This window comes from Haliotis rufescens, unplaced genomic scaffold (genome assembly GCF_023055435.1).
Source record: "Haliotis rufescens isolate VD_foot unplaced genomic scaffold, xgHalRufe1.0.p SCAF_16, whole genome shotgun sequence".
NCBI lineage: Eukaryota > Metazoa > Mollusca > Gastropoda > Lepetellida > Haliotidae > Haliotis > Haliotis rufescens.
Window position 1 is genome coordinate 14,466,821 of NW_025963846.1, and position 22,464 is coordinate 14,489,284.

At 41.8% G+C, this 22,464-nt stretch overlaps 1 protein-coding gene across 4 annotated transcripts in view; it reads left to right on the plus strand.

Moving 5' to 3' along the window:
• LOC124136301 (fibulin-1-like) overlaps positions 1–22,464 on the plus strand; it is a 53,487-nt gene that overhangs the window by 17,652 nt on the left and 13,371 nt on the right. For 2 of the 4 annotated variants that reach the window (XM_046502191.2, XM_046502200.2), the window contains exons 3-14: positions 2,749–2,999; positions 3,706–3,847; positions 4,288–4,482; positions 7,768–7,887; positions 8,706–8,900; positions 9,872–10,003; positions 13,404–13,544; positions 14,561–14,749; positions 16,346–16,483; positions 17,954–18,079; positions 18,520–18,645; positions 19,872–19,991. In XM_046502191.2, the coding sequence (XP_046358147.1) occupies positions 2,749–2,999; positions 3,706–3,847; positions 4,288–4,482; positions 7,768–7,887; positions 8,706–8,900; positions 9,872–10,003; positions 13,404–13,544; positions 14,561–14,749; positions 16,346–16,483; positions 17,954–18,079; positions 18,520–18,645; positions 19,872–19,991 (1,875 nt within the window). The remainder of the gene's footprint in view (positions 1–2,748; positions 3,000–3,705; positions 3,848–4,287; positions 4,483–7,767; positions 7,888–8,705; positions 8,901–9,871; positions 10,004–13,403; positions 13,545–14,560; positions 14,750–16,345; positions 16,484–17,953; positions 18,080–18,519; positions 18,646–19,871; positions 19,992–22,464) is intronic. The other 2 variants (XM_046502207.2, XM_046502215.2) reach the window with 2 other exon arrangements.

Below are 22,464 nucleotides of genomic sequence, written 5' to 3' on the forward strand. Positions count from 1 at the left end.
TGCTAGGTCCCAGGATAGCCACAGACTCAAAGGTGACCCAGGATAGCCACAGACTGCTAGGTCCCAGGATAGCCACAGACTCAAAGGTGACCCAGTATAGCCACAGACTGCAAGGTGACCCAGTATATCCACAGACTGCAAGGTGACCCAGTATATCCACAGACAGCTGGGTGACCCACTATAGTCACAGACTTCTAGGTCCCAGTAAAGCCACAGACTGCAAGGTGACCCAGTATAGCCACAGACTGCAAGGTGACCCAGTTTATCCACAGACTGCAAGGTGACCCAGTATAGCCACAGACTCCAAGGTCCCAGGATAGCCACAGACTGCTAGGTGACCCACTATAGCCACATACTGCAGGGTGACCCAGTATAGACACAGACTGCTAGGTGACCCACTATAGCCACAGACTGCTAGTCCCAGGATAGCCACAGACTGCTAGGTGACCCACTATAGACACAAACTCCAAGGTCCCAGGATAGCCACAGACTGCTAGGTGACCCACTATAGCCACAGACTGCTAGGTCCCAGGATAGCCACAGACTGCTAGGTGACCCAGTATAGCCACAGACTGCTAGGTGACCCACTATAGACACAGACTTCTAGGTTCCCAGTATAGCCACAGACTCCAAGGCCCCAGGATAGCCACAGACTGCAAGGTGACCCAGTATAGCCACAGACTGCTAGGTGACCCACTATAGTCACATACTTCTAGGTCCTAGTATAGCCACAGACTGCTAGGTTCCCAGTATAGCCACAGACTGCTGGGTCCCAGTATAGCCTCAGACTGCTAGGTCCCAGTATAGCCACAGACTGCTTGGTCCCAGTATAGCCACAGATTGCAAGGTGACCCAGTATAGCCACAGTTAGGTCCCATGTATAGCCACAGTTAGGTTCCAGTATAGCCACAGTTTGGTCCCCAGTATAGCCACAGTTACTTCCCCAGTATAGCCACAGTTAGGTCCCATGTATAGCCACAGTTAGGTTCCAGTATAGCCACAGTTAGGTCCCCAGTATAGCCACAGTTACTTCCCCAGTATAGCCACAGTTAGGTCCCATGTATAGCCACAGTTAGGTTCCAGTATAGCCACAGTTACTTCCCCAGTATAGCCACAGTTAGGTCCCATGTATAGCCACAGTTAGGTTCCAGTATAGCCACAGTTACTTCCCCAGTATAGCCACAGTTAGGTCCCATGTATAGCCACAGTTAGGTTCCAGTAAAGCCACAGTTAGGTCCCCAGTATAGCCACAGTTACTTCCTCAGTATAGCCTTAGACTGCTAGGTCCCTTTTTAACACCTGGGCCGTGTTCCTCAAAGCAATCTTAGCGATGTGGTTGTCGTAAGCCTATGTTAAAGTATGGGAGTTACGATTGTTTTTGCGCTAAGATAGCTTTGTGGAAGGGGTCCCTGACTCCCTCCCAGTATGTAGAAGTTTGTAAAATTTCACTCAGCAAAGAAAAAGGTTATTATTATTTCAGACAAAACATATTTCAATATCATGAAATGAGGAAATGTTACATGTAAATAAGAAACCTTTTGAAACAAATGATGACATCACAAGAGGCTGCAGAAAGTGTTGTCGAAAACAAACCAAAGACTTTAAATATCTTCTCCACCCTGTTCCCTGTTCCACAAAGCGATCTTAGCGCTAAGACAGTCATAACTCCTGTACTCTAACATAGCCTTACGATAGTCACAGCTTTAAGATTGTTTTGTTGGTCCAGGATTCAGCAATGCTGGGAGCATTGACAATATCAGATTGGATTCTGTGGCCCCCAATATCTTTTGCAAACAGAAATGCCAGAGAATAAGGGTGATCGTTAGATAGAGATTTGGGCATATATCATGAAACCTTGTTAAAATTGCTTCATGATGGATAAGAGACAATATTAGTTCTTATCTCTCAACTTGAATTTGTTTGGATTTTATCATTGTGTTGAAAACAGGGACTGACTCTTACTATTACTCAAGAAGACACAGAGACACAGTGATCAGGCGTCTTACATTCACAACATTCCCACTTTTTCTCATATTAAATTGGCTGTTGAATAAGTCTAATTTCAAAAGATGTGTATCACAAGCTCTGGGTAGTGATGCCTGGGCATTGGGATGTCCGAATGTTGATATCATTATGTTTGCCAGATACCAATGAGGATCCAGGATAGAATTGAGCTTCAACAACCCTTGTTGTAAGAGGCCTCTGATAGGTTCGGGGGGTCAGACTCTGTGACTTTGTTGATGCATGTCATCTTATCCCAATTGCATTGATTGATGCTAATATCAATCACTGGATACCTGGTCCAGACTTGATTATTTATTGACCTCCTTCATAGAGCTAGATTATTGCTAAGTGAGATGTTAAGCAAAGCGAGTCATTAAGTTAAGATTTTACATTGCATCAGCAATATTACAGCCAGATACATGTAGCCAGATATTAATGACAAGCAAGGGCTTCATGATTTCACCTCCATGAAGCAGAAGTTTTATTGACAATCTAGATTTAATTTCATCTTGGCTACTAAAGAAAGCCATTCAAGATTTGGGAATTACAACGTTAATTTTCAAGAAGTAATCCATAATTCCATGTAGCTGGTAAGTTGTTGTCAACCAACATTGTTCTGAATGTCTTATAGAAAAAACAATGACTGACTGACTGACTTGAAACACAATCTGATGCTTGGTAATTTTGCAGCTAATGAATGACTGACATATTACCAATGTAGCTGTTGATGTGATCTGTTTGTAGGTGGTCTCAATGACATCCTCACCTCTTGTTGTGTGGAGGGGGTTAAATGGGCGGTGGATGGCGGCAGGTGCAACAGCTTCAGTGCCTTCCTCAATGTGTCCGCGGAGGACCGGCAGAGTTGTATGGCCATTGTGGAGGTGTGCTGCATGAAGGAGGTCCATGTACAGAAGTGTGCCGAGGGCAAGCAGACAGCCCTGGATCAGCAGATCTGTGCCATCAGGGACATCGAGCCCGGCAGGGAGCAGTTCATGGTGAGATACTGTCTGTAGGTTGTGTAACTGTTCCTATCTGTTGATGATGTCCCTGTGTGTTGATGATGTCCCTGTCTTTTGATGATGTCCCTGTGTGTTGATGGTATCCCTGTGTGTTGATGATGTCCCTGTCTGTTGATGATGTCCCTGTCTGTTGATGATGTCCCTGTCTGTTGAAGATGTCCCTGTGTGTTGATGATGTCCCTGTCTGTTGATGATGTCCCTGTCTGTTGATGATGTCCCTGTCTGTTGATGATGTCCCTGTCTGTTGATGATTTCCCTGTCTGTTGATGAAGTCCCTGTCTGTTGATGATGTCCTTGTCTGTTGATGAAGTCCCTGTCTGTTGATGATGTCCCTGTCTGTTGATGATGTCCCTGTCTGTTGAAGATGTCTCTATCTGTTGATGATGTCCCTGTCTGTTGATGATGTCTCTGATGATGTCCCTGTCTGTTGATGATGTCCCTGTCTGTTGATGATTTCCCTGTCTGTTGATGAAGTCCCTGTCTGTTGATGATGTCCTTGTCTGTTGATGATGTCCCTGTCTGTTGATGATGTCCCTGTCTGTTGATGATGTCCCTGTCTGTTGAAGATGTCTCTATCTGTTGATGATGTCCCTGTCTGTTGATGATGTCCCTGTCTGTTGATGATGTCCCTGTCTGTTGATGATGTCCCTGACTGTTGATGATGTCCCCGTCTATGTTGCAGGAGTGTTGTCACTGCTGTCAGCTTGGTCTGACGGCTCGCAAGTCCAGTCTGTCCTGTCAGAGCACGGCATACGGGAACCCATGTGACATCAAGTTCATGGAGTGCTGCACGGGACGTGAGGTGGCACAGAACCAAACATCAGGTCAGTGTCAGCATGGCAACAGTGCAGTGGCTGTGAACAGAAACAGAAGCTCTTGCATGTTCTCACTTTGAAAAGAGTTTTTTATGTGCAAACAAAGCTAACAAAATCTTAAATTGTTTGTCAGGTTATGGTGCCTTAGACAAGTGGGCTTACTGTCTTAGACATTTCTAGTTTGTGGCATGTATTATGCTAAACAGAAATGTTAGGGATCAAAAATATTTTTTGGGATATTATTTCCTAGTAAAGACCAAGCACACAATTTCATAAAAATATCTCCAAAATATTGATGATCCCTAGCTATTTCTTTTTCAGTATATGTTTTGGAAAGCATGAAAGAAGTTGTTCTTAAAGTTTTCTGGCCCTGTCGTTTGAAGTATTAACCCTGCCTGGATAGATAATCCCATGTGAATGTGTTTACTAATGGACCACAATGCCTGTAGGGGACATCGGGCCTGGTATTCCAGGTAACGGGATCGGAGACCAAGGGGAAGATGACAAGGATGAGTGTGCACTGTTCCCCAATAAGCTGTGTTCCCAGCGTTGTGTGAACACTCCTGGCAGTTTCCGCTGTGAGTGTAGTGAGGGCTACATACTGGACGCTGATGGCCGCACATGTAGACTGAAGGATGTCCAAGGTGATTATGATTCTGTGTTGAACTTTTGAGAGAAAAGATATAATAGGCCCATATGAAGGTTGAAGCAACTAATGAAGTAAATTTTTTTAATTTTTTTATAGTAATGAGGTTTTTCAAAATATCTTAAGCCATGGCTTGGTTTGTTTGGTTTTTGTTTAACACTGCACTCAGCACTATTCCAGCCATATGATGGCGGCCTGTAAATAATCAAGTCTGAACCAGACAATCCAGTGATTAATATTGTAGGCAACGATTCATGCCATCAGGGTACAATGACACACAATCTATCAAGTCACAGAGACTGACCATATGATCATTTGCTCACTGACAAATATAGGTTGCTAGGGACTTATTCCAAGCCGGAATCCCCACGGGTTCTAGAGCAATGTCAGCAGGGTAGCTTAGCTGTAACATTTCCATTTGGAACCATGTGACTGTGAAGAGTCCATGCTGCTTTCATTGCTAGTGTGGACTAAGTACATTTCTGGTACTTTTTCCCAGGCAGGGTGGTTATGTATCTTAAAAAACTGAAACTCGTAACAGAACATTTCCTTGATAGTTCAAGAAAGCACTGTACTGAGCCGCTATAGAATATGTTTGCTGCCATTTTCATTCAAGGATCCAAGGGTTAAAGATAGAGTTGCAGATAACCTACCTACCCTAACCCAAACACAAATAATCCTAAGGATCAAAGAGGCATGCGTAAATATGTAAATACTAAATCATTTTTCTTGATATGTATCTAGTTTTACTATTCTATTGAGTGGCAAAATGATTCCATAATTGCAGCCATCTTTCACAAAATATTGCATGAATTTGTAAAATTGTACAACTGTAAGGTATGGATCCAGGAATTTCAACTAAATAGTTTTTCTTGTGATGTATCTAGTTTTATGATACTATAGGTAGGCAAACAGATTCTTTTAGCGCACCCGTTTTAAAACAAATGTTACATGAAACTGTAAAATTGTAAAACTGTAAAGTATGGCTCCAGGAAGTTCAACTAAATAGTTTTTCTTGTGATGTGTCTAGTTTTATTCTACTCTAGGTAGGCAAATAGATTCTATAATAGCACCTGTTTTAAAACAAATGTTACATGAAACTTTAAAATTGTATAACTGTCAGGTATGGATACAGGAATGTCATAAAGGATCCCAATCATATTTAGGTTGTATTCATAGCGAGGGTGACAAAATCATTGACATTTGTAGAGGTAGATGACACCATTTTGACACCCCTTGGAATCACTTGAGTGAATGCAGAACCAGCTTGTTTCTCATTAATAATTAAAATATCATAAGTACATCAGCCTTGTCCTAATGTGGATTGTATTTTTCAGTTTACAGACTTGCAATTTGGTTTGTAAGTTACCCATATCACATCTGGTTTTATGGAAGTTCAGGTTTTGTGAATGTGTGTTAGCATATTGCCTCTTTAACGATTGTGCGAGTTGATATATTTTGAAAGAATTGGTTTGCTTGTTTATATGAATATCATTTTATAAACATCTGCATTAGTTCTGTGTTACAAACATGTGTGTGTTTCCTCTTGGTTTAACTCCAGTAGGTTCTGTGTGATCTTGCTCCATGTTGCATGAGTGTGTCACCAACATTGGATTTGTTTGTTTGTTGTATTACACCACACTCAGCAATATTCCAACTATATGATGGTGGTCTGAAACTTGCATCGATACTGATAATGAAACCAGTAGTACTATTCAAGTGATAATACGACATATAATGTTATCATATACCAGTAATTGATAGTGTTATCGATAAACCAATCTGGTAATCTAGAAATTACGATCCGAAAAATATGGAAGTGAGGTCACCAAGCAGGAAGTACTTTAAGTAAGCGTGGTACAGTTGTAATGACAAATATATGATATTTACGACTCGGAAACATACTCCTGAGTCATTTAATTTAAGCAGCAATTAATTTATTTTAATTATTACAAGTAATAGCAGCCATGATCTACAATTTCCCCGAATGCCCATGTGGGTAGGGGGATTGATCTGTTCTCAATAGGGAATCGCCAATACTTCATGTGTTTGTACAACTTTCCTCTGTTACATTGCTTTATGGTGTAGTTGTGATGCATGTCTATTTAAGTCTGGCAATGAAATAAGACGGAGTATAAGTCATGAAAGTCAAAAGAGTGCTACTCCTGTGGAGGATTGTTGTGCGAACCGTATCATTGCTTGATGTTAAAGTTTGTTTCTTTGTTGTTTAATGCCACACTTGGCAATATTTCAGCTATATGACGGCGTAAATAATCGAGTCTGGATAAGACAATCCTGTGATTGACATCATGAGAATCAATCCACACAATTGGGATAGGATGACATGCATCAACCAAGTCAGCGAGCCTGACCACCCGATCCTGTTAGTCGCCTCTTACAACAAGCATAGTCGCCTCTTACGACAATCATAGTCGTCTTTTACGTCTGAAAACCTATTGATGTTGAAGTAGTGTGTAGAGTAGATGTCCACAAGGCTGTAGCACATGTTGCACAAGAAATGTGCCGTTTGTGCGATGTAATCTGAGCGCTTATTGGTCAGAGCTCTCACTGGTTTTCTCCTTGATGGACCCAGGCTGTGGTTGATTGGTTGTTTCAAACGAGCGACTACACTCAGGTCGGATGGGTCCAGGGCCCTGTTCCACAAAGCGATCTTAGCGCTAAGTCTTTCGTAAGTCTGTGTTAAAGTATGGGAGTTACGATCATCTTAGCGCTACGATAGCTTTGTGGAATGGGGCCCTGAGTTGGACCTGTTACCCACAGGACTGCTCGGACTCGTGGTTAGTCACGTGATATATTGTTTAATGACAATAACAATAAAACTCCATGGTTACACTACAAATCCCTAATGTTCTCAATTCTTTCTAACAATGCACACATTCCTTCTGACTTTTATAGGATTGAGTGAAGATTAAACTTCAGTCAACAACAGTGTATTCATGATCAGAACCTGTTGTACATGTATGTGTATCTAAATAGTTTTTGCCAGGGCTGCGGTAAAACAATTTCCATTTTAGACATTTTGTACCCAACTCTTGAGACCTAAAGTGGGTACGTTGTTAGCGTAGGGTAATATGGTGTCGGGTACCCAGGTAGTGAATTTTGACTTGTCTGAGCCCTACTGCAAATCAGCCTCACGTGTTCTAGGATGATGGAGGAATGTAGTGTCTACAAACCTGTGAAGTATTGGGGATGAATATGTTGTTACATGGCTAGTGTTTCTGACTGTGATGTAACCTCACTCACTCACTCACTCACTCTGTAGAGGCCTACAACTGTGGGGAGAACAACCCCTGCGAACACCAGTGTGATGAAGATGCTAGTGGTGTCATGTGCAGCTGCATGGATGGCTACCAGCTGAATGACGACCAGACCACATGCTCAGGTGAGTCCCAGAGTGCATGGCTTCCTGTGTGAGAAACACCCACATTATTCCCTGCTTGTCAGAGCTGTATCATGGCATCCAATTCATGACAAGCATTAATGTTAATGTCTAGAATCTATGAATACACAATGCCATTTACAAAGTGGTCAAAGGTAACAAATGTTATATTTGGGATAACACTTTCTTAGTAAAGTACAGATTTGAGGACTTTTGGGGGATTGAGTCCCATACATAATCCGAGTCTAGAATCTATATTACTTGTCAATCACTTCAGTGCCATTATTAAACAGCCAGGTGATATTCCCCATATGAGCTTTTTTTGTTAATATATTCTTTTTTGCATTGTTTTAATTACCTTTGCTGTCAGCCATCCTAAACAAGCTATGTCAATATATATTTATAACAATGTTTACTTAAATTATTTAATCCTGGTCATGTGACTGGTCCAGAGAGGGTCCAGAGTCAGTTCCAGTTAGGAACAAAGGGAGACGCAGAGAGACGGAAAGTTTGGATCTCATTTCTAGCCTAGCTAGGGTTAGGCTGGGGCGAGACCTTAAGTCCCTGGCTCTCTGTGATAACAGAACTCAAAGTGTATATTTATAAGTCGAAACTGTAAGATAGTTATAACACATGCATCATGTTTGTACATTAAACAACTGTCACAAAACCTGGTAATAAATCATGGTCATCTTTGAAATTGTGTAGGTATCAAATCTAAGTTGTGAACCTCCAAATTGAAAACACAGTGATATATGTTCTAATGCACTCATTGTTTTTGGAATAAAACTTAAACGAGGATGTATTCCTGTAACCTGCAGATATTGATGAATGTGCCCTTGGCTATGCGAGATGTGGTCGACATGAGGAATGCATCAATGTGATGGGGCGCTACACGTGCTCCCCCTCCACGTGTCCCCCGGGCTACACCAAGAACCCAACTACTGGTGTCTGTGAACAGAAGATGGAGTGTGCCCCTGGCTACGGCTTCAACAGCATCTCTGCAAGATGCGAAGGTGAGTGTCTTACCTACTGTTGTACAAACTTTGTTTTTTACTTTTTGAAACCAGGGTTATAATGTTCTGCACAGATGGCCCCAATCGTCTAAGGTGTCAAAATGGTTTAGTAGAGTTGCATCCCTTAGGTGTGTCAGAAACCCAAGGTCGTGTGGGTTCGAATCCATTCACCATGGTTATGTTTCTAGGTTTGTCAGCTGTTGGGTTTCATCAAAGTGTCAATATCTAAGCGTGCATCACTACAGGATTTCTTATGTCATTTCATATGTTTCAGGGCTGCCTCTTGCCCATTTGAATAGTATTGTGTTTCAGTGACAGTCCTTGACATGTTAGGTCCATAAGATTTTTAGGGACTGTCCTTGACATGTTAGGACCATAAGGTTTCAGGGACAGCCCTTGACATGTTAGGTCCATGAGGTTTCAGGGACAGTCCTTGACATTATAGGTCCATAAGGTTTCAGGGACAGTCCTTGACATGTTAGGGCCATAAGGTTTCAGGGACAGTCCTTGACATTATAGGTCCATAAGGTTTCAGGGACAGTCCTTGACATTATAGGTCCATAAGGTTTCAGGGACAGTCCTTGACATGTTAGGGCCATAAGGTTTCAGGGACAGTCCTTGACATTATAGGTCCATAAGGTTTCAGGGACGGCCCTTGACATTATAGGTCCATAAGGTTTCAGGGACAGTCCTTGACATTTTAGGTCAATGAAATTTTAGGGACAGTCTCTGACATTATAGGTCAATGAGATTTTAGGGACAGTCTTTGGCATCTTAGGTCTATAAATGTACATGGATAGTCCTTGACAAGTTTGGTTGCAAGGATGGTTGGCAGTAATTTGGTTGCATATCATGGTTTAAATACATGTACCATGACATAGCAAATCTATACTTTCGTGTCAATACACCCCTCCTTATGAATATGTAGCTGCGCTGCAAGTATGACAGTGATTATGTATTGCTGTTTCAAGACATTGACGAGTGTACAATCTACCAGCACTCTTGTTACGGAGACAACCAGATCTGTGTGAACCTGAACGGGTCGTACAAGTGCGACTGTGTGGAGGGCTACCACTACAACATCACCCAGGGAGAGTGCCTCGGTACTGTGGACTGGCATGGCTCTGTGGCTCCCTGCCCTGTGGTGTCAATGTAGCATGGCATGGCAGAGAATAGTCCTGGTCAGTTCGGGACAGTTAGGTTGCAATAAAGACTTCTCGAATTTGGAAAAGGTGGAATTCTTTCAGCTAACATTAACAGCATAACCACACTCAGAATGTTGGGAAAAATGCATGAAAACAATGAAAGGTCAATTTTCAGAATTTTTATTCATGTAACCATTGACAAACATCTGGCCTTGCTAATATTTGTGCCACCTGTTTATGATCCTTGCTGTGTGTCTCAGTGCCAGTACCTCCATGCCTGTCTGACAGGTATGATGAAGAGACTAATTTCCTGAAACAGTGTTTTTACATATGAAAGCCTAAGAGGGTTTGTCAGTGGGTTCAATGTACTGACCATGTTAGCTGCATGTTGGTTACTGTGTGGTTTACTGCTAACACAGTCAAGCTCCTTCCCAGCGCGTGACACTTTCGTTACACTCGCGGTAACATCGCTGCCACCAGTGTGGGTGCGGCCATTACAAGAAAATTGGCCTCTAACCCCAAATGCAGTAACATTCATACTTTTGTTTATGTCTTTGGGAATGCCATCATAGTGAATTTTGAAAAGGTTTACGACTGACCATGTTTTCCAGATGAATTTACTTTGTTGTATAATCAGATTGGTTCGAGATTGCAGACTAACTAGACGGAAAATCAACCAACTTCTCCCTTACATACTCACTATATCAATAACATGATAGTTTTAATGAAATAGAAATTCAAATTGCCAAACAAAGAAAGTAATTTAGCAGGGGTAAGTGTATTCGGTCACTTGTTTGTAAACATAACGGTCATTCGGTTGCGAGTTCAACTCCAAGCCTGGTTGGGGTGACCTATCACTGTGGGAAGTTTTGACTGGTGGCAGCGATAGAATAGAGAGCTCCGTGAACGGGCTATCGCTGCGAGGAGCTTGCTAACACAGTGTGTGTGATTTGATATATTGTGTATGATGCTTGACATGTGTGTGCTCTGCTACAGTGCATCAGCAACATATTCTTTAACTTAGCTGTTTTTGTTTGATTTTCTTTAGGGATCTGCCGACCCATCCAAAAAAAATCGAGGTCTTCTTTAGAACCTGACCTGATAATCATGCTTATGAATAAACAATCGCAAATTGCTTCCATGCCTTACTCATCTGAGGCAAGGGTGTTAACTGACTACAATGGAACAGTTCCCACCCTTGTCAAACTACACTGGAATTTCATGGCTCAATCGTAGCACAACCAGTGGATATTACGAGTTATGTACCTTCTTTGTCCCTTCTATTGACCAATCAGATTCCAGTTTTCATAGCACTTGCATTTGCTTCAAACAAAAAGGACGGGGCACAGTCGAGATGATCTGATCGATAATCAAGATCTGTATTGTAATAAAACGGGTCTTATCTCGCAAAATGCTGCAGAGCATTTGAGCACCTTGTTTAAAAACATGAAAAGATTTGGAAAATATCTAAAATGCTAGTTTTTGTCTAGTTCATTGTGTGATTTTGATTAGACTATGCAAAGACTCGTTAGTCCAGCCAAAATGTAACTTTAGAATTCCAGCCTAGTTCGGCAAGCGTGGAAACTGGACTTTTACAGTCAGTTAACGTCATTTTCTCATAAAGATGTGCCCTTCGAAGATAAGAGGAACATGCTCAATAACCTGTACTATTTAATGTTCACAGCCTCATCCGGTACTCCAGGTAGTGTGTAGCTTTGTCCTCATGTGAAGGCTCTGACATTTTTTACATTCCTGTCACATTTTAAAAATATGCTGAAAGGAAGATAGAGAATTTGAAAGTTTATCATCCTATGGACCATATATTCTTACAAGAACACAGCGATATTTGAAGAGTGTTTTTTGTTGTTGATATTTTGACCACTGACTGTCTGTTTTGAAAAACTATTGTGACTCTGATAAATAAAGTTTCTGTTGAACAGGATGTACATGATTTCATCTGCAAATGGTAGTATTCATTGTGTCATGGTCTTATATAGAGAATCTCGTCCGAGTGTCTTTTGCTATCAAATATATCAACACGAGTTGAAAAAAGTGGAAAAAATCCTTGGCAAGCCTCGGAGTTTTCCCACTTTTATCAACTCGTGTTGATATATTTGTTATCCAAAGACACTTGGGTGAGATTCTCTATTTGTTGGTGTACATCACCTGTCATGGCTTCTATACATCATCTACCATGATTTCCATCTTCTTATCAGGCATCTCCTGTTTTGTGTAATCATATGCCATGACTTCCATTGTCACATGACATCTTTGGTTTTGTGTACACCATCTGTCATGGCTTCCAATGAGCTGCGGGGGCACGGGTGGCCCAGTCATGTAAGGCGCTACAATTCACTGTACAGAGTTGTGTCCCTTGGCTATGCCAGAAATCTGTGATTGTGGGTTCGAATCCCGGTTTGCCCCGATTATGTTTCTAGGTTTGTCAGCACCATACCTGTGTTCGTGGGTTTCACCGAAGTGGTAAACGTCTGAGACCTGCATCACTCCGGGCTTTCCTCCCACATTAAGCTGACACGCCGCGATATAACTGGAATACTGTTAAAAGTGGCTTTAAACCCAACTCACTCACTCACACTCCAGTGAGCAGCAGCATGACCTGTGTGTCGCTGACATGTGTTGCTGAACTGTCTCGTGCATCAAGTAAAAACTGAATGTAGTTGTTTTAACCAAGCTTATCCAGTTTGTATTGATGACGTGATTGTTGGATTCCCCCCTTGGCCAGTTGGTCAGATGTGCTTCAGTGTTACTTTGTGCCGACCTTCAGCATGTTCAGAAGGAAAGTATTTCTATCTATCATGTGCGTCTTGTATGTTGTATCCCCATGGGGATTCCAGGTGAAAATTGGTTGCAGCAACCTATGCTGGTCGTAAGAGGTGACACAATGGAATGAATTACCAGGTTATTGACTCGATTGTCATTGTACTCCCACGGCGTTTTATGTTGCTCATAATATCAGCCACTGGATTATCTGTTCCAGACGTGATTACTTACAGGCTTGATTATTTACATATCTTGAATACTGCTGAGTGCAGCTTTACGCAACAAACAAATAATGTTGTACCAGTGCTGTTGCATTGTTATTTGTAAGTTAGGAAAAGCATATATGTGTTGCTTTGATAAAATCGTAAGCGATTACCATGTATAAAACATTTTACTAGAATTTATTAGTTTTGTCACACAGGTTTTGTTAATTTTTTAATTCTTTTTCATTTCATTTCGCTTTTGAGTACTTAAACAATACGTTTAAAAATTATAGTTCACATACAATCTTAAATAAGTTATAGAATTGTACACTTGATGTGTTTGGTTTGTACATGCCTGGCTCCTTGTGTTGCAGACATCAATGAGTGTGCGACAGGGGCCTACCACTGTCAGTCAGGGGAGAGGTGTGAGAACAAGGTGGGGTCCTACATGTGTCGAAGAATCTATTCCTGTGGAACAGGCTACACTCTCGACACAGAGAGCCAGAGATGTGTTGGTAGGTACCTGTGCGGGTGTGATACACTCTTGACACAGAGAGCCAGAGATGTGTTGGTAGGTACCTGTGCGGGAGTGATACACTCAGACACAGAGAGCCAGAGATGTGTGGGTAGGTACCTGTGCGGGAGTGATACACTCTCGACACAGAGAGCCAGAGATGTGTGGGTAGGTACCTGTGCGGGAGTGATACATTCAGACACAGAGAGCCAGAGATGTGTTGGTAGGTACCTGTGCGGGAGTGATACACTCAGACACAGAGAGCCAGAGATGTGTGGGTAGGTACTTGTGGAACAGGCTACACTCTCGACACAGAGAGCCAGAGATGTGTGGGTAGGTACCTGTGCGGGAGTGATACACTCAGACGCAGAGAGCCAGAGATGTGTGGGTAGGTACCTGTGGAACAGGCTACACTCTCGACACAGAGAGCCAGAGATGTGTTGGTAGGTACCTGTGCGGGAGTGATACACTCAGACACAGAGAGCCAGAGATGTGTGGGTAGGTACCTGTGGAACAGGCTACATTCTTGACACAGAGAGCCAGAGATGTGTTGGTAGGTACCTGTGTGGGAGTGATACACTCAGACACAGAGAGCCAGAGATGTGTGGGTAGGTACCTGTGGAACAGGCTACATTCTTGACACAGACAGCCAGAGATGTGTTGGTAGGTACCTGTGCGGGAGTGATACACTCAGACACAGAGAGCCAGAGATGTGTGGGTAGGTACCTGTGGAACAGGCTACATTCTTGACACAGAGAGCCAGAGATGTGTTGGTACGTAGGTCATGGTGATACACTCAGACGCAGTGATCCAGAGATGTGTGGGTAGGTACCTGTGATACACTCAGACACAGAGCCAAAGCTGTGTTGACAGTTACTGTGTTGATAAGCTTTGAGATAGACTTACAGATGCGTCAATAGGTACCTCTGTGAAATGTGACACAAATATGGATAGTGAGAACCTCACCATTTCTTTGGAACCTTACAAGTATGTGAGTGCCTCATTGTGTCCTTCCAGACACTGACGAGTGCACCCTGAAAATCGACAACTGTGGGGGCGGCTATGAATGTCAGAACACCAACGGTTCCTTCAGGTGTGTGCCCAAGACGTGCCCTGAGGGGTCCCGCTTCAATCCTGCTCGGGGAGCATGTGAGAGGATCTCGTGTCGGAGGGGCTTTAGGCCAGGGCCTAATGGCAACTGTGTCGGTAAGTCAGGTCATGATTCATGATGAGGCCAGGGCACTGCATGAAATAATCTCCTCATGTCATGAGTTGGGACACATTCAAAGAATTTAAAAGTATTGAGTATTTAAGAAAAATGCAAATATGCCTCACTTGATACAATTATGAACACTCATTCAAAGAAGTAACGATATTCCATAGACTGATCTACAAAGTAATCGCATGACAATAAATCCATGTTAATATAGATACAATAGAGCTAAAACGTTTTGTGTTTTACCACATTCTAAACCATGACCAACAACTGGTTTTAAATGTTTATCAAAGCTGAGAGATCAATCACAGTTTTTCCACTCTTACATTGGCAGTCATTAACAGTTCATGAGCTACCAGAACACTTAATTAGTATGCCAGCAGACCAACTCTGTCTCGGTTTTTGTAAATCATGTCATCAGATATAGCGTGTTTGTCAATGGCGACGAGCAGTATAGAGGTGTTTTTAGATAAGATAATGGGAAAGTATTTATCCTGAGGGAAATTTGTTTTCCATTATACTCAGCAGCAAGCAACATGATGTATGCAAACTTTACAGATACATGATATCCTGTGAGAAATGTCACTAGTGCTGCATTTGTGTTAGATGTTCACACTGAAATATTGGTTGAGAAGCTTGATACTTCCTGGGAAAAGGGACTAGTCAGCGGTAGAAGCTAACAGTTTTCGTCCACTAGTCCTTATAATGATAACATGTAGCAAAACCCTTAAAAAGGGCAATATTCTACTAGTCCTTATGATTCCTTAACTGTTGGCCAGTTTGGCAAGGACTATAGAACTTTTGCCAACTTCTAAAGCTGCTAGTGGATCCTGTTCTTGTTTGTGGTTTCACAGCCCAGAAGGTAGATGTTCATATGCAGGAAGTATGACATGAGAGAAGAGAGAGAATATATAGATGTCATCTTCTTCATTATGAGGAACACAACGTTTTGGCGTTCATGCTTACTCCTTCATCTGGTGAATGAATGCTAGGATGCGAACATATATATGTATCTGTTAGGGCTGGGACGGGTAACTCGGGTACTCGGGTCGGGTGGGTACTGAGTAGGACCCTGGTACCCACAGGGCTACCTGGACCCGTGGTTAGTCACGTGATATATTGTTCAATGACAAAAGGTATCTAAAACTCTATGTTTAAACTACAAGTCACTAATGTTCGCAGTTCTTCCTGACTACTACGCTCATTCCTTCTGACTTTTAAATGTTTGAATAAAAATAAAACTTCAGTCAACTTCAGTGTATACACCAGATCATTTCATACATGTATCTCAACACATTTTACCGGAGCTACAGGCAAACTTTTCCCAATCGCACAGTTTGTACCTACCTCTTGAGACCTACAGCAGGTACCCGGGTAGGGTTGGGTAATAGGGGTGTGGGTACCCGGGTAGTAAATTTAGACTCGTCCCAGCCCTAGTACCTGTAAACAACAACAAAAGTAATAAGATAACAAAGGTGGAAACTTAACAAGAGAAGTTGACATCCATAAATTCTCTCTCGAATGTGTATCGCTTCTAAATGCCATTCAAGACTTCAAGACCCTGACTGTTCATGTTGTGTGTGCAGACGTCAACGAGTGCAGGGAATACTCCAACATCTGTGGAAACTTCCAGCAGTGCATGAACACTGTCGGTTCCTATACCTGTCGGAGCACTCTCAACTGCCCTCCTGGGTTTGAACCTGCTGATGGTGGCCGATGTGTAGGTAGGTACCCGGTAGTTTCAGTATAAAGGGAAACAAAGTCCTGGTGAGCATGTAATCTGATGTGTGAGACAAGTGGACATACTAAGTTATCAATCTCATTAAAATCAGACCTCAGTTCTCGCTACCGCTAAACAAAGATCTGAGAACATCCCATTAGGGGTCATGTCAGAATGACCTTTCATCCGAGCATCGCTTACCAGATTATGAAAGGGACAGTCGGAATGTGATTTCTAATCATGCAACCTCGAAAACTTAAATTGGGAACAATAGTTACAGGTTTAACGACAGAATCCATACAATCTAAACCATCTAGATTCGGGTTTTAAATCTGTTTTAAATCTGTAATCGAGAATTTGTCAAAATATGTTTCGAAGCGTAGTCGCCAATTTGAAATTAGTGTCGTAAAGCACGAGAAAGCTGCCTTCTGATTGGTCATTCCATTGGTAGGTCAAAGTTCGCGCAAGGTCGGTCTGACGTGACCCGAAATGGGATGTCCTCAGATCTTTGTTTAGTGGTAGCGAGAACTAAGATCTGATTTTAATGAGATTGACTAAGTTATTGGCAGGTTCCATGCTGAGTGAGGTGTTAGACAAACTAACAACTTATGTTGCAATGATGGAGTTTCTGTTGATAGACCACTTCTTGAAGAACCAGGATGCAATAATCGCTCTGTCTGCATCATTTAATAATGCCAGACACAGAAAATATCAATTTTGTGCCATATTATTGTTTTTGTAAAGATGGAGTATATGGGTATTGTCTGTCATTGAAGATAGGATACAAGAAACTGGATATTTCTACATTTTCTATCTATCGGATATTCTGAATGAATCATTGATTTCCAGTCAATATGTCACATGCCATTCTCTGTTTAGAATTATGTATGATAAAGGTCGGGAAAATTTAATTCCTTGTTTCACCCAAATACCACAAGTTAGGAGGGAAACAAATACAACTAAAGATCACTTTTGATAATACAAAATTTAATGACTGAATGCATTAGTACATTGTGTCTATCAACATATGTACTTGTGTATAACTACACACCGATCTTTTGGGCTTCATTTCTTTGGGGAAAATGCTATCATTTTGTTTTATTTCGTGATATGATACGTGGAATATGATTGGTCAATGGGAGGGACAGAGAAGGGACATAACTCGTAATAGCCACTGGTGGCGCTATGATCGAGCCAAGAAATTCCAGCCTAGTTTGGCAAACTAAACTTTTAGTCAGTTAACTCCCTTGCCTCGGGAAGATGCTTCAGAGCAGGCTGATGAGAACAAACATATTCAATAAAAATGAGATAAAAGGTGACCAGACAGGTTACAGAATTTCTGTATTTTGGGGCTAAAAAGTGAGAGGTGTGGATGTGTAAAACATGTAATTTAATTGTTTGGCCTAAAGAAGGAAAATGTCAGAAAATGACCACTAAATATTTTATTTGAACCATTGTGTTCTTCTGTTGGCAGACATTGATGAGTGCGATAAAGGAAGTGACCGGTGTGGGTCGGACCAACAGTGTGTCAACAGACAGGGCAGTTACTTCTGTCAGTGCCCCCGCGGATACCGCACCAGTGCCGGCGGCAGGTGCACCGGTCAGTGTAACATCAGACACCGCCAACCCAATCAGTCCAATCCTTCCCACCCTCATTCAAAGTTCACCCTCATATGAATCTCACCCTCATGTGAATCTCACCCTCATGTGGAATCTCACCCTCATGTAAATCTCACCCTCATGTGGAATCTCACCCTCATGTGGAATCTCACCCTCATGTGGAATCTCACCCTCATGTGGAATCTCACCCTCATGTGGAATCTCACCCTCATGTGAATCTCACCCTCATGTCTTTTCATATCGAACACAAATTGATAAAAGCTCCTAAGGCTTGCTGAGGATTTGTACACTTCTATCGACAGTTTTTGTATTCCATAATATTATCAGCAAAGGACATAGACACTTAGCTTTGATCAGAGCCTAGTTACATGATTCTATAGCTGTTGATTCTTGAGTGTAGTCTCACGTCGTTGTTGTCAGATGTGGACGAGTGTGCGTACGGTGCGGCGATCTGCCCCTCCAACTCCCGGTGCGCCAACACACCCGGCAGCTACACCTGCCAGTGCAAGGAGGGTCTACAGGGCGACGGTCAGGGAAGCTGTTCAGGTCAGTGGTCAGTGGTCAGTGGTCAGTGCTATGTGGGCCACTACATGGTCAGTGGTCCACTATGTGGACAGTGCTCAGTAGTATATTAATGATCAAATCTGAGCGAACCTTGTTAGATCCAGATTTGTTCTTGACATTGTAGGGGAAAGGGTTCGAGATGTGCCTTCATTATAATTACATGCCCCCCCCACATACATCCTGAAAGGGAGGAGGCACATATCGTTTTTGGCTTGGGTTCTGTTGGCATTGGCGTATTCCCATCCTTTACTGAGCAAAAAAAAGGAGGGGGGAGGGGAGAAGACATATGTTTTTGAGTAAATAGTCCTTGTTTTTTGTCAGCCCTGTATTGGGGTTTCACATCTATCTCTACTACCTGCATCATGAGGCTTTCCTCTCTCCTGACACGGAGTGATGTAACTGAAACACTTTTTAATGCTGTATAAACCTAACTCACTCTGCATATTGAAATCGGATTAAATTTCCGAACATAATGCATTAGGGGCTGGTCATGTGACCCCTTTTGGAAACCACACCATGTGTGATAGATACATGGAAAGCTCTTGGAAATGTGCATTCAACAGTATCACTAAATAAATCAAAGCCACCGAAATAATGACTTTTATTAATAGCCTTTTGAAGTTGTTTCGGTGATTATTAACTGTCTATCAGTGACGGTGTTGAATGTGATGTTGTTTCAGACATCGATGAGTGTCTTGAATGGTGTTATGTGATGTTGTTTCAGACATCGATGAGTGTCTTGAATGCTGTTATGTGATGTTGTTTCAGACATAGATGAGTGTCTTGAATGCTGTTATGTGATGTTGTTTCAGACATAGATGAGTGTCTTGAATGGTGTTATGTGATGTTGTTTCAGACATAGATGAGTGTCTTGAATGCTGTTATGTGATGTTGTTTCAGACATAGATGAGTGTCTTGAATGCTGTTATGTGATGATGTTTCAGACATCGATGAGTGTCTTGAATGGTGTTATGTGATGTTGTTTCAGACATCGATGAGTGTCTTGAATGGTGTTATGTGATGTTGTTTCAGACATAGATGAGTGTCTTGAATGCTGTTATGTGATGTTGTTTCAGACATAGATGAGTGTCTTGAATGCTGTTATGTGATGTTGTTTCAGACATCGATGAGTGTCTTGAATGGTGTTATGTGATGATGTTTCAGACATCGATGAGTGTCTTGAATGCTGTTATGTGATGTTGTTTCAGACATCGATGAGTGTCAGACCCCCAACATCTGCCACCACAGCTGCGTGAACGTCATCGGCTCCTACTTCTGCTCCTGTAATCGTGGCTTCCAGTTGGCCGAGGACAAGAGACTGTGTGAAGGTAGGGCAGTCACCTACAACCTTTGGATAAAAAGAACTCCTGGGATTTTTCCTTTACAATTTTGTAATATATTTATATTCCAAGATTGTAAAAACAAATATGAAGATTTTTCGCCTCTGTCAATTTATGCCTATGTTGGTGACTTTAGTCATTTGGACCATGGTTAAACTGCCTTGGTTACTGCCTTTCTTAGTTAGGCGACAACTCTCTGATAGTGGATCAGTCTGCCTCTATAGTGAGTGAGTGAGTATGGTTTTACGCCGCTTTTAGCAATATTCCAGCAATATCACGGCGGGGGACACCAGAAATGGGCTTCACACATTGTACCCATGTCGGGAATCGAACCCGGGTCTTCGACGTGACGAGTGGACGCTTTAACCACTAGGCTACCCGACCGCCCCTCTGCCTCTATATATCTGGAGGGGTTGTTTTGGCTACCTCCTCACTTTAGGTGTATGTTGAGGATGGGACTCAACCCCTAAAAGTTCTAGAATCTGTACTTTACTGAGAAAGTGTTATCCCAAATTTATGTTTGACCACTTTCTTATAGGCATTGCGTGCTCATATGTTGAGGAGATTAAGTCTTTGAAAGGCATTTAGATGTGATACACATAAGGAAGAGTTTTTATGGATGTCAACTTCTTTATTATGAGGAACACAACATTTCGGAGTATATACTCTGAAATGTTGTGTTCCTCATAATAAAGACGTTGACATCCATACATACTCTTCCTTGTTGAGGAGATTGTTTTCCAGAACTCAACTTTTTTTTCAGGAGAGGGTGGTTGGTTAAAGCATTTGTGTTGATGATCCGGTTCAATTTCCCACATGGGTATATGTGTGAAGCTCTTTGTTGGTATGAACTGCCTTGATATGTCTGAATGATGCTGAAGGTGGCATCAAAACATCCTCCCCCACTTCGAGAACTGCTGGACAGACTGAGTCAAAGTTCCGTTGTGGCTGTTCCTGACCTCATGCCCCAGTTTCACTACGACCGCGAATAACCCGAATCACCCCGAATAGGAAATTTTTCATGTTTGTAGATAAATCTCAATCATTTCTTGAAGTTCCTAAATGAATCTTATTTGATTCCCAAACATTTGTACAGTTCGCAGGAGTTTGTCAAATCGGGGAGAAAGTTTTTGTTTGTCAAAAACTTTGGTGGAAGGGTCCCCGAATTGCAATTTCACTGCTTTATCGTAATCCATTTGTAATTAATTCTTATGTCCCGTAACAGCTTCGTAATCAATTCTTTTACATTCTTGGCTATTCTTAGTGATTCGTGGCTCCCAAAATTTCTTGTCCTCAACCCGAAAACTTCCTGAAACAGCCACAAATGTCCCAAGTCAACTATGAATCATGTAAGAATTAAGTAAGAACAACATTCGGCATATTCGTAACTTAGTTGTAAGTGATTCTTACAATTCGTGCATGATCCGTACATGCATCTTGTAATTCGTACATGTTTCTTAACCCATTCCTGGCATTCTTCATATTTTTCAACCGAATTAGCCACAAAAGTTATTACTGGCTGAATCATCACGAATTTCGAAAGTTTCCGATTCGGGGTGATTTGGGATATTCGTGGTCGTAGTGAAAGTGGGGCATAAGGGTTCAGACAGATTCAGAATAACCAGTGAGCTACGAGGATTACAGATTAGCTGTCAGGGTGAATGTTTGTTTGTTTGTTGTTTATTGCAACACTCAGCGATAATCCAGCTATATGACAGTGATCTATGTATAATCAAGTCTAGACCAGAGAATTCAGTGATTGATATCATGAGCACCAATCCACACTCTTGCGACAAGCATGGATTGCTGAAGACCTATTCCAACACGGATCTTCTCTGGTCTTTATGGTGAAAGAGCCACAAGGATATACAGATCATCTGTCACTGATGAATGAGCTGTGAAGATATACAGATTTTCTGTCAATGGAGAAAGAGCTGTGAAGATATACAGATCATCTGTCACTGATGAATGAGCTGTGAAGATATACAGATTTTCTGTCAATGGAGAAAGAGCTGTGAAGATATACAGATTATCTGTCACTGATGAATGAGCTGAGAAGATATACAGATTATCTGTCACTGATGAATGAGCTGAGAAGATATACAGATTATCTGTCACTGATGAATGAGCTGTGAAGATATACAGATTATCTGTCACTGATGAATGAGCTGTGAAGATATACAGATCATCTGTCACTGATGAATGAGCTGTGAAGATATACAGATTTTCTGTCACTGATAAGTGAGCTGTGAAGATATACAGATTTTCTGTCACTGATAAGTGAGCTGTGAAGATATACAGATTTTCTGTCAATGGAGAAAGAACTGTGAAGATATACAGATTTTCTGTCACTGATAAATGAGCTGTGAAGATATACAGATTTTCTGTCACTGATGAATGAGCTGTGAAGATATACAGATTTTCTGTCACTGATGAATGAGCTGTGAAGATATACAGATTA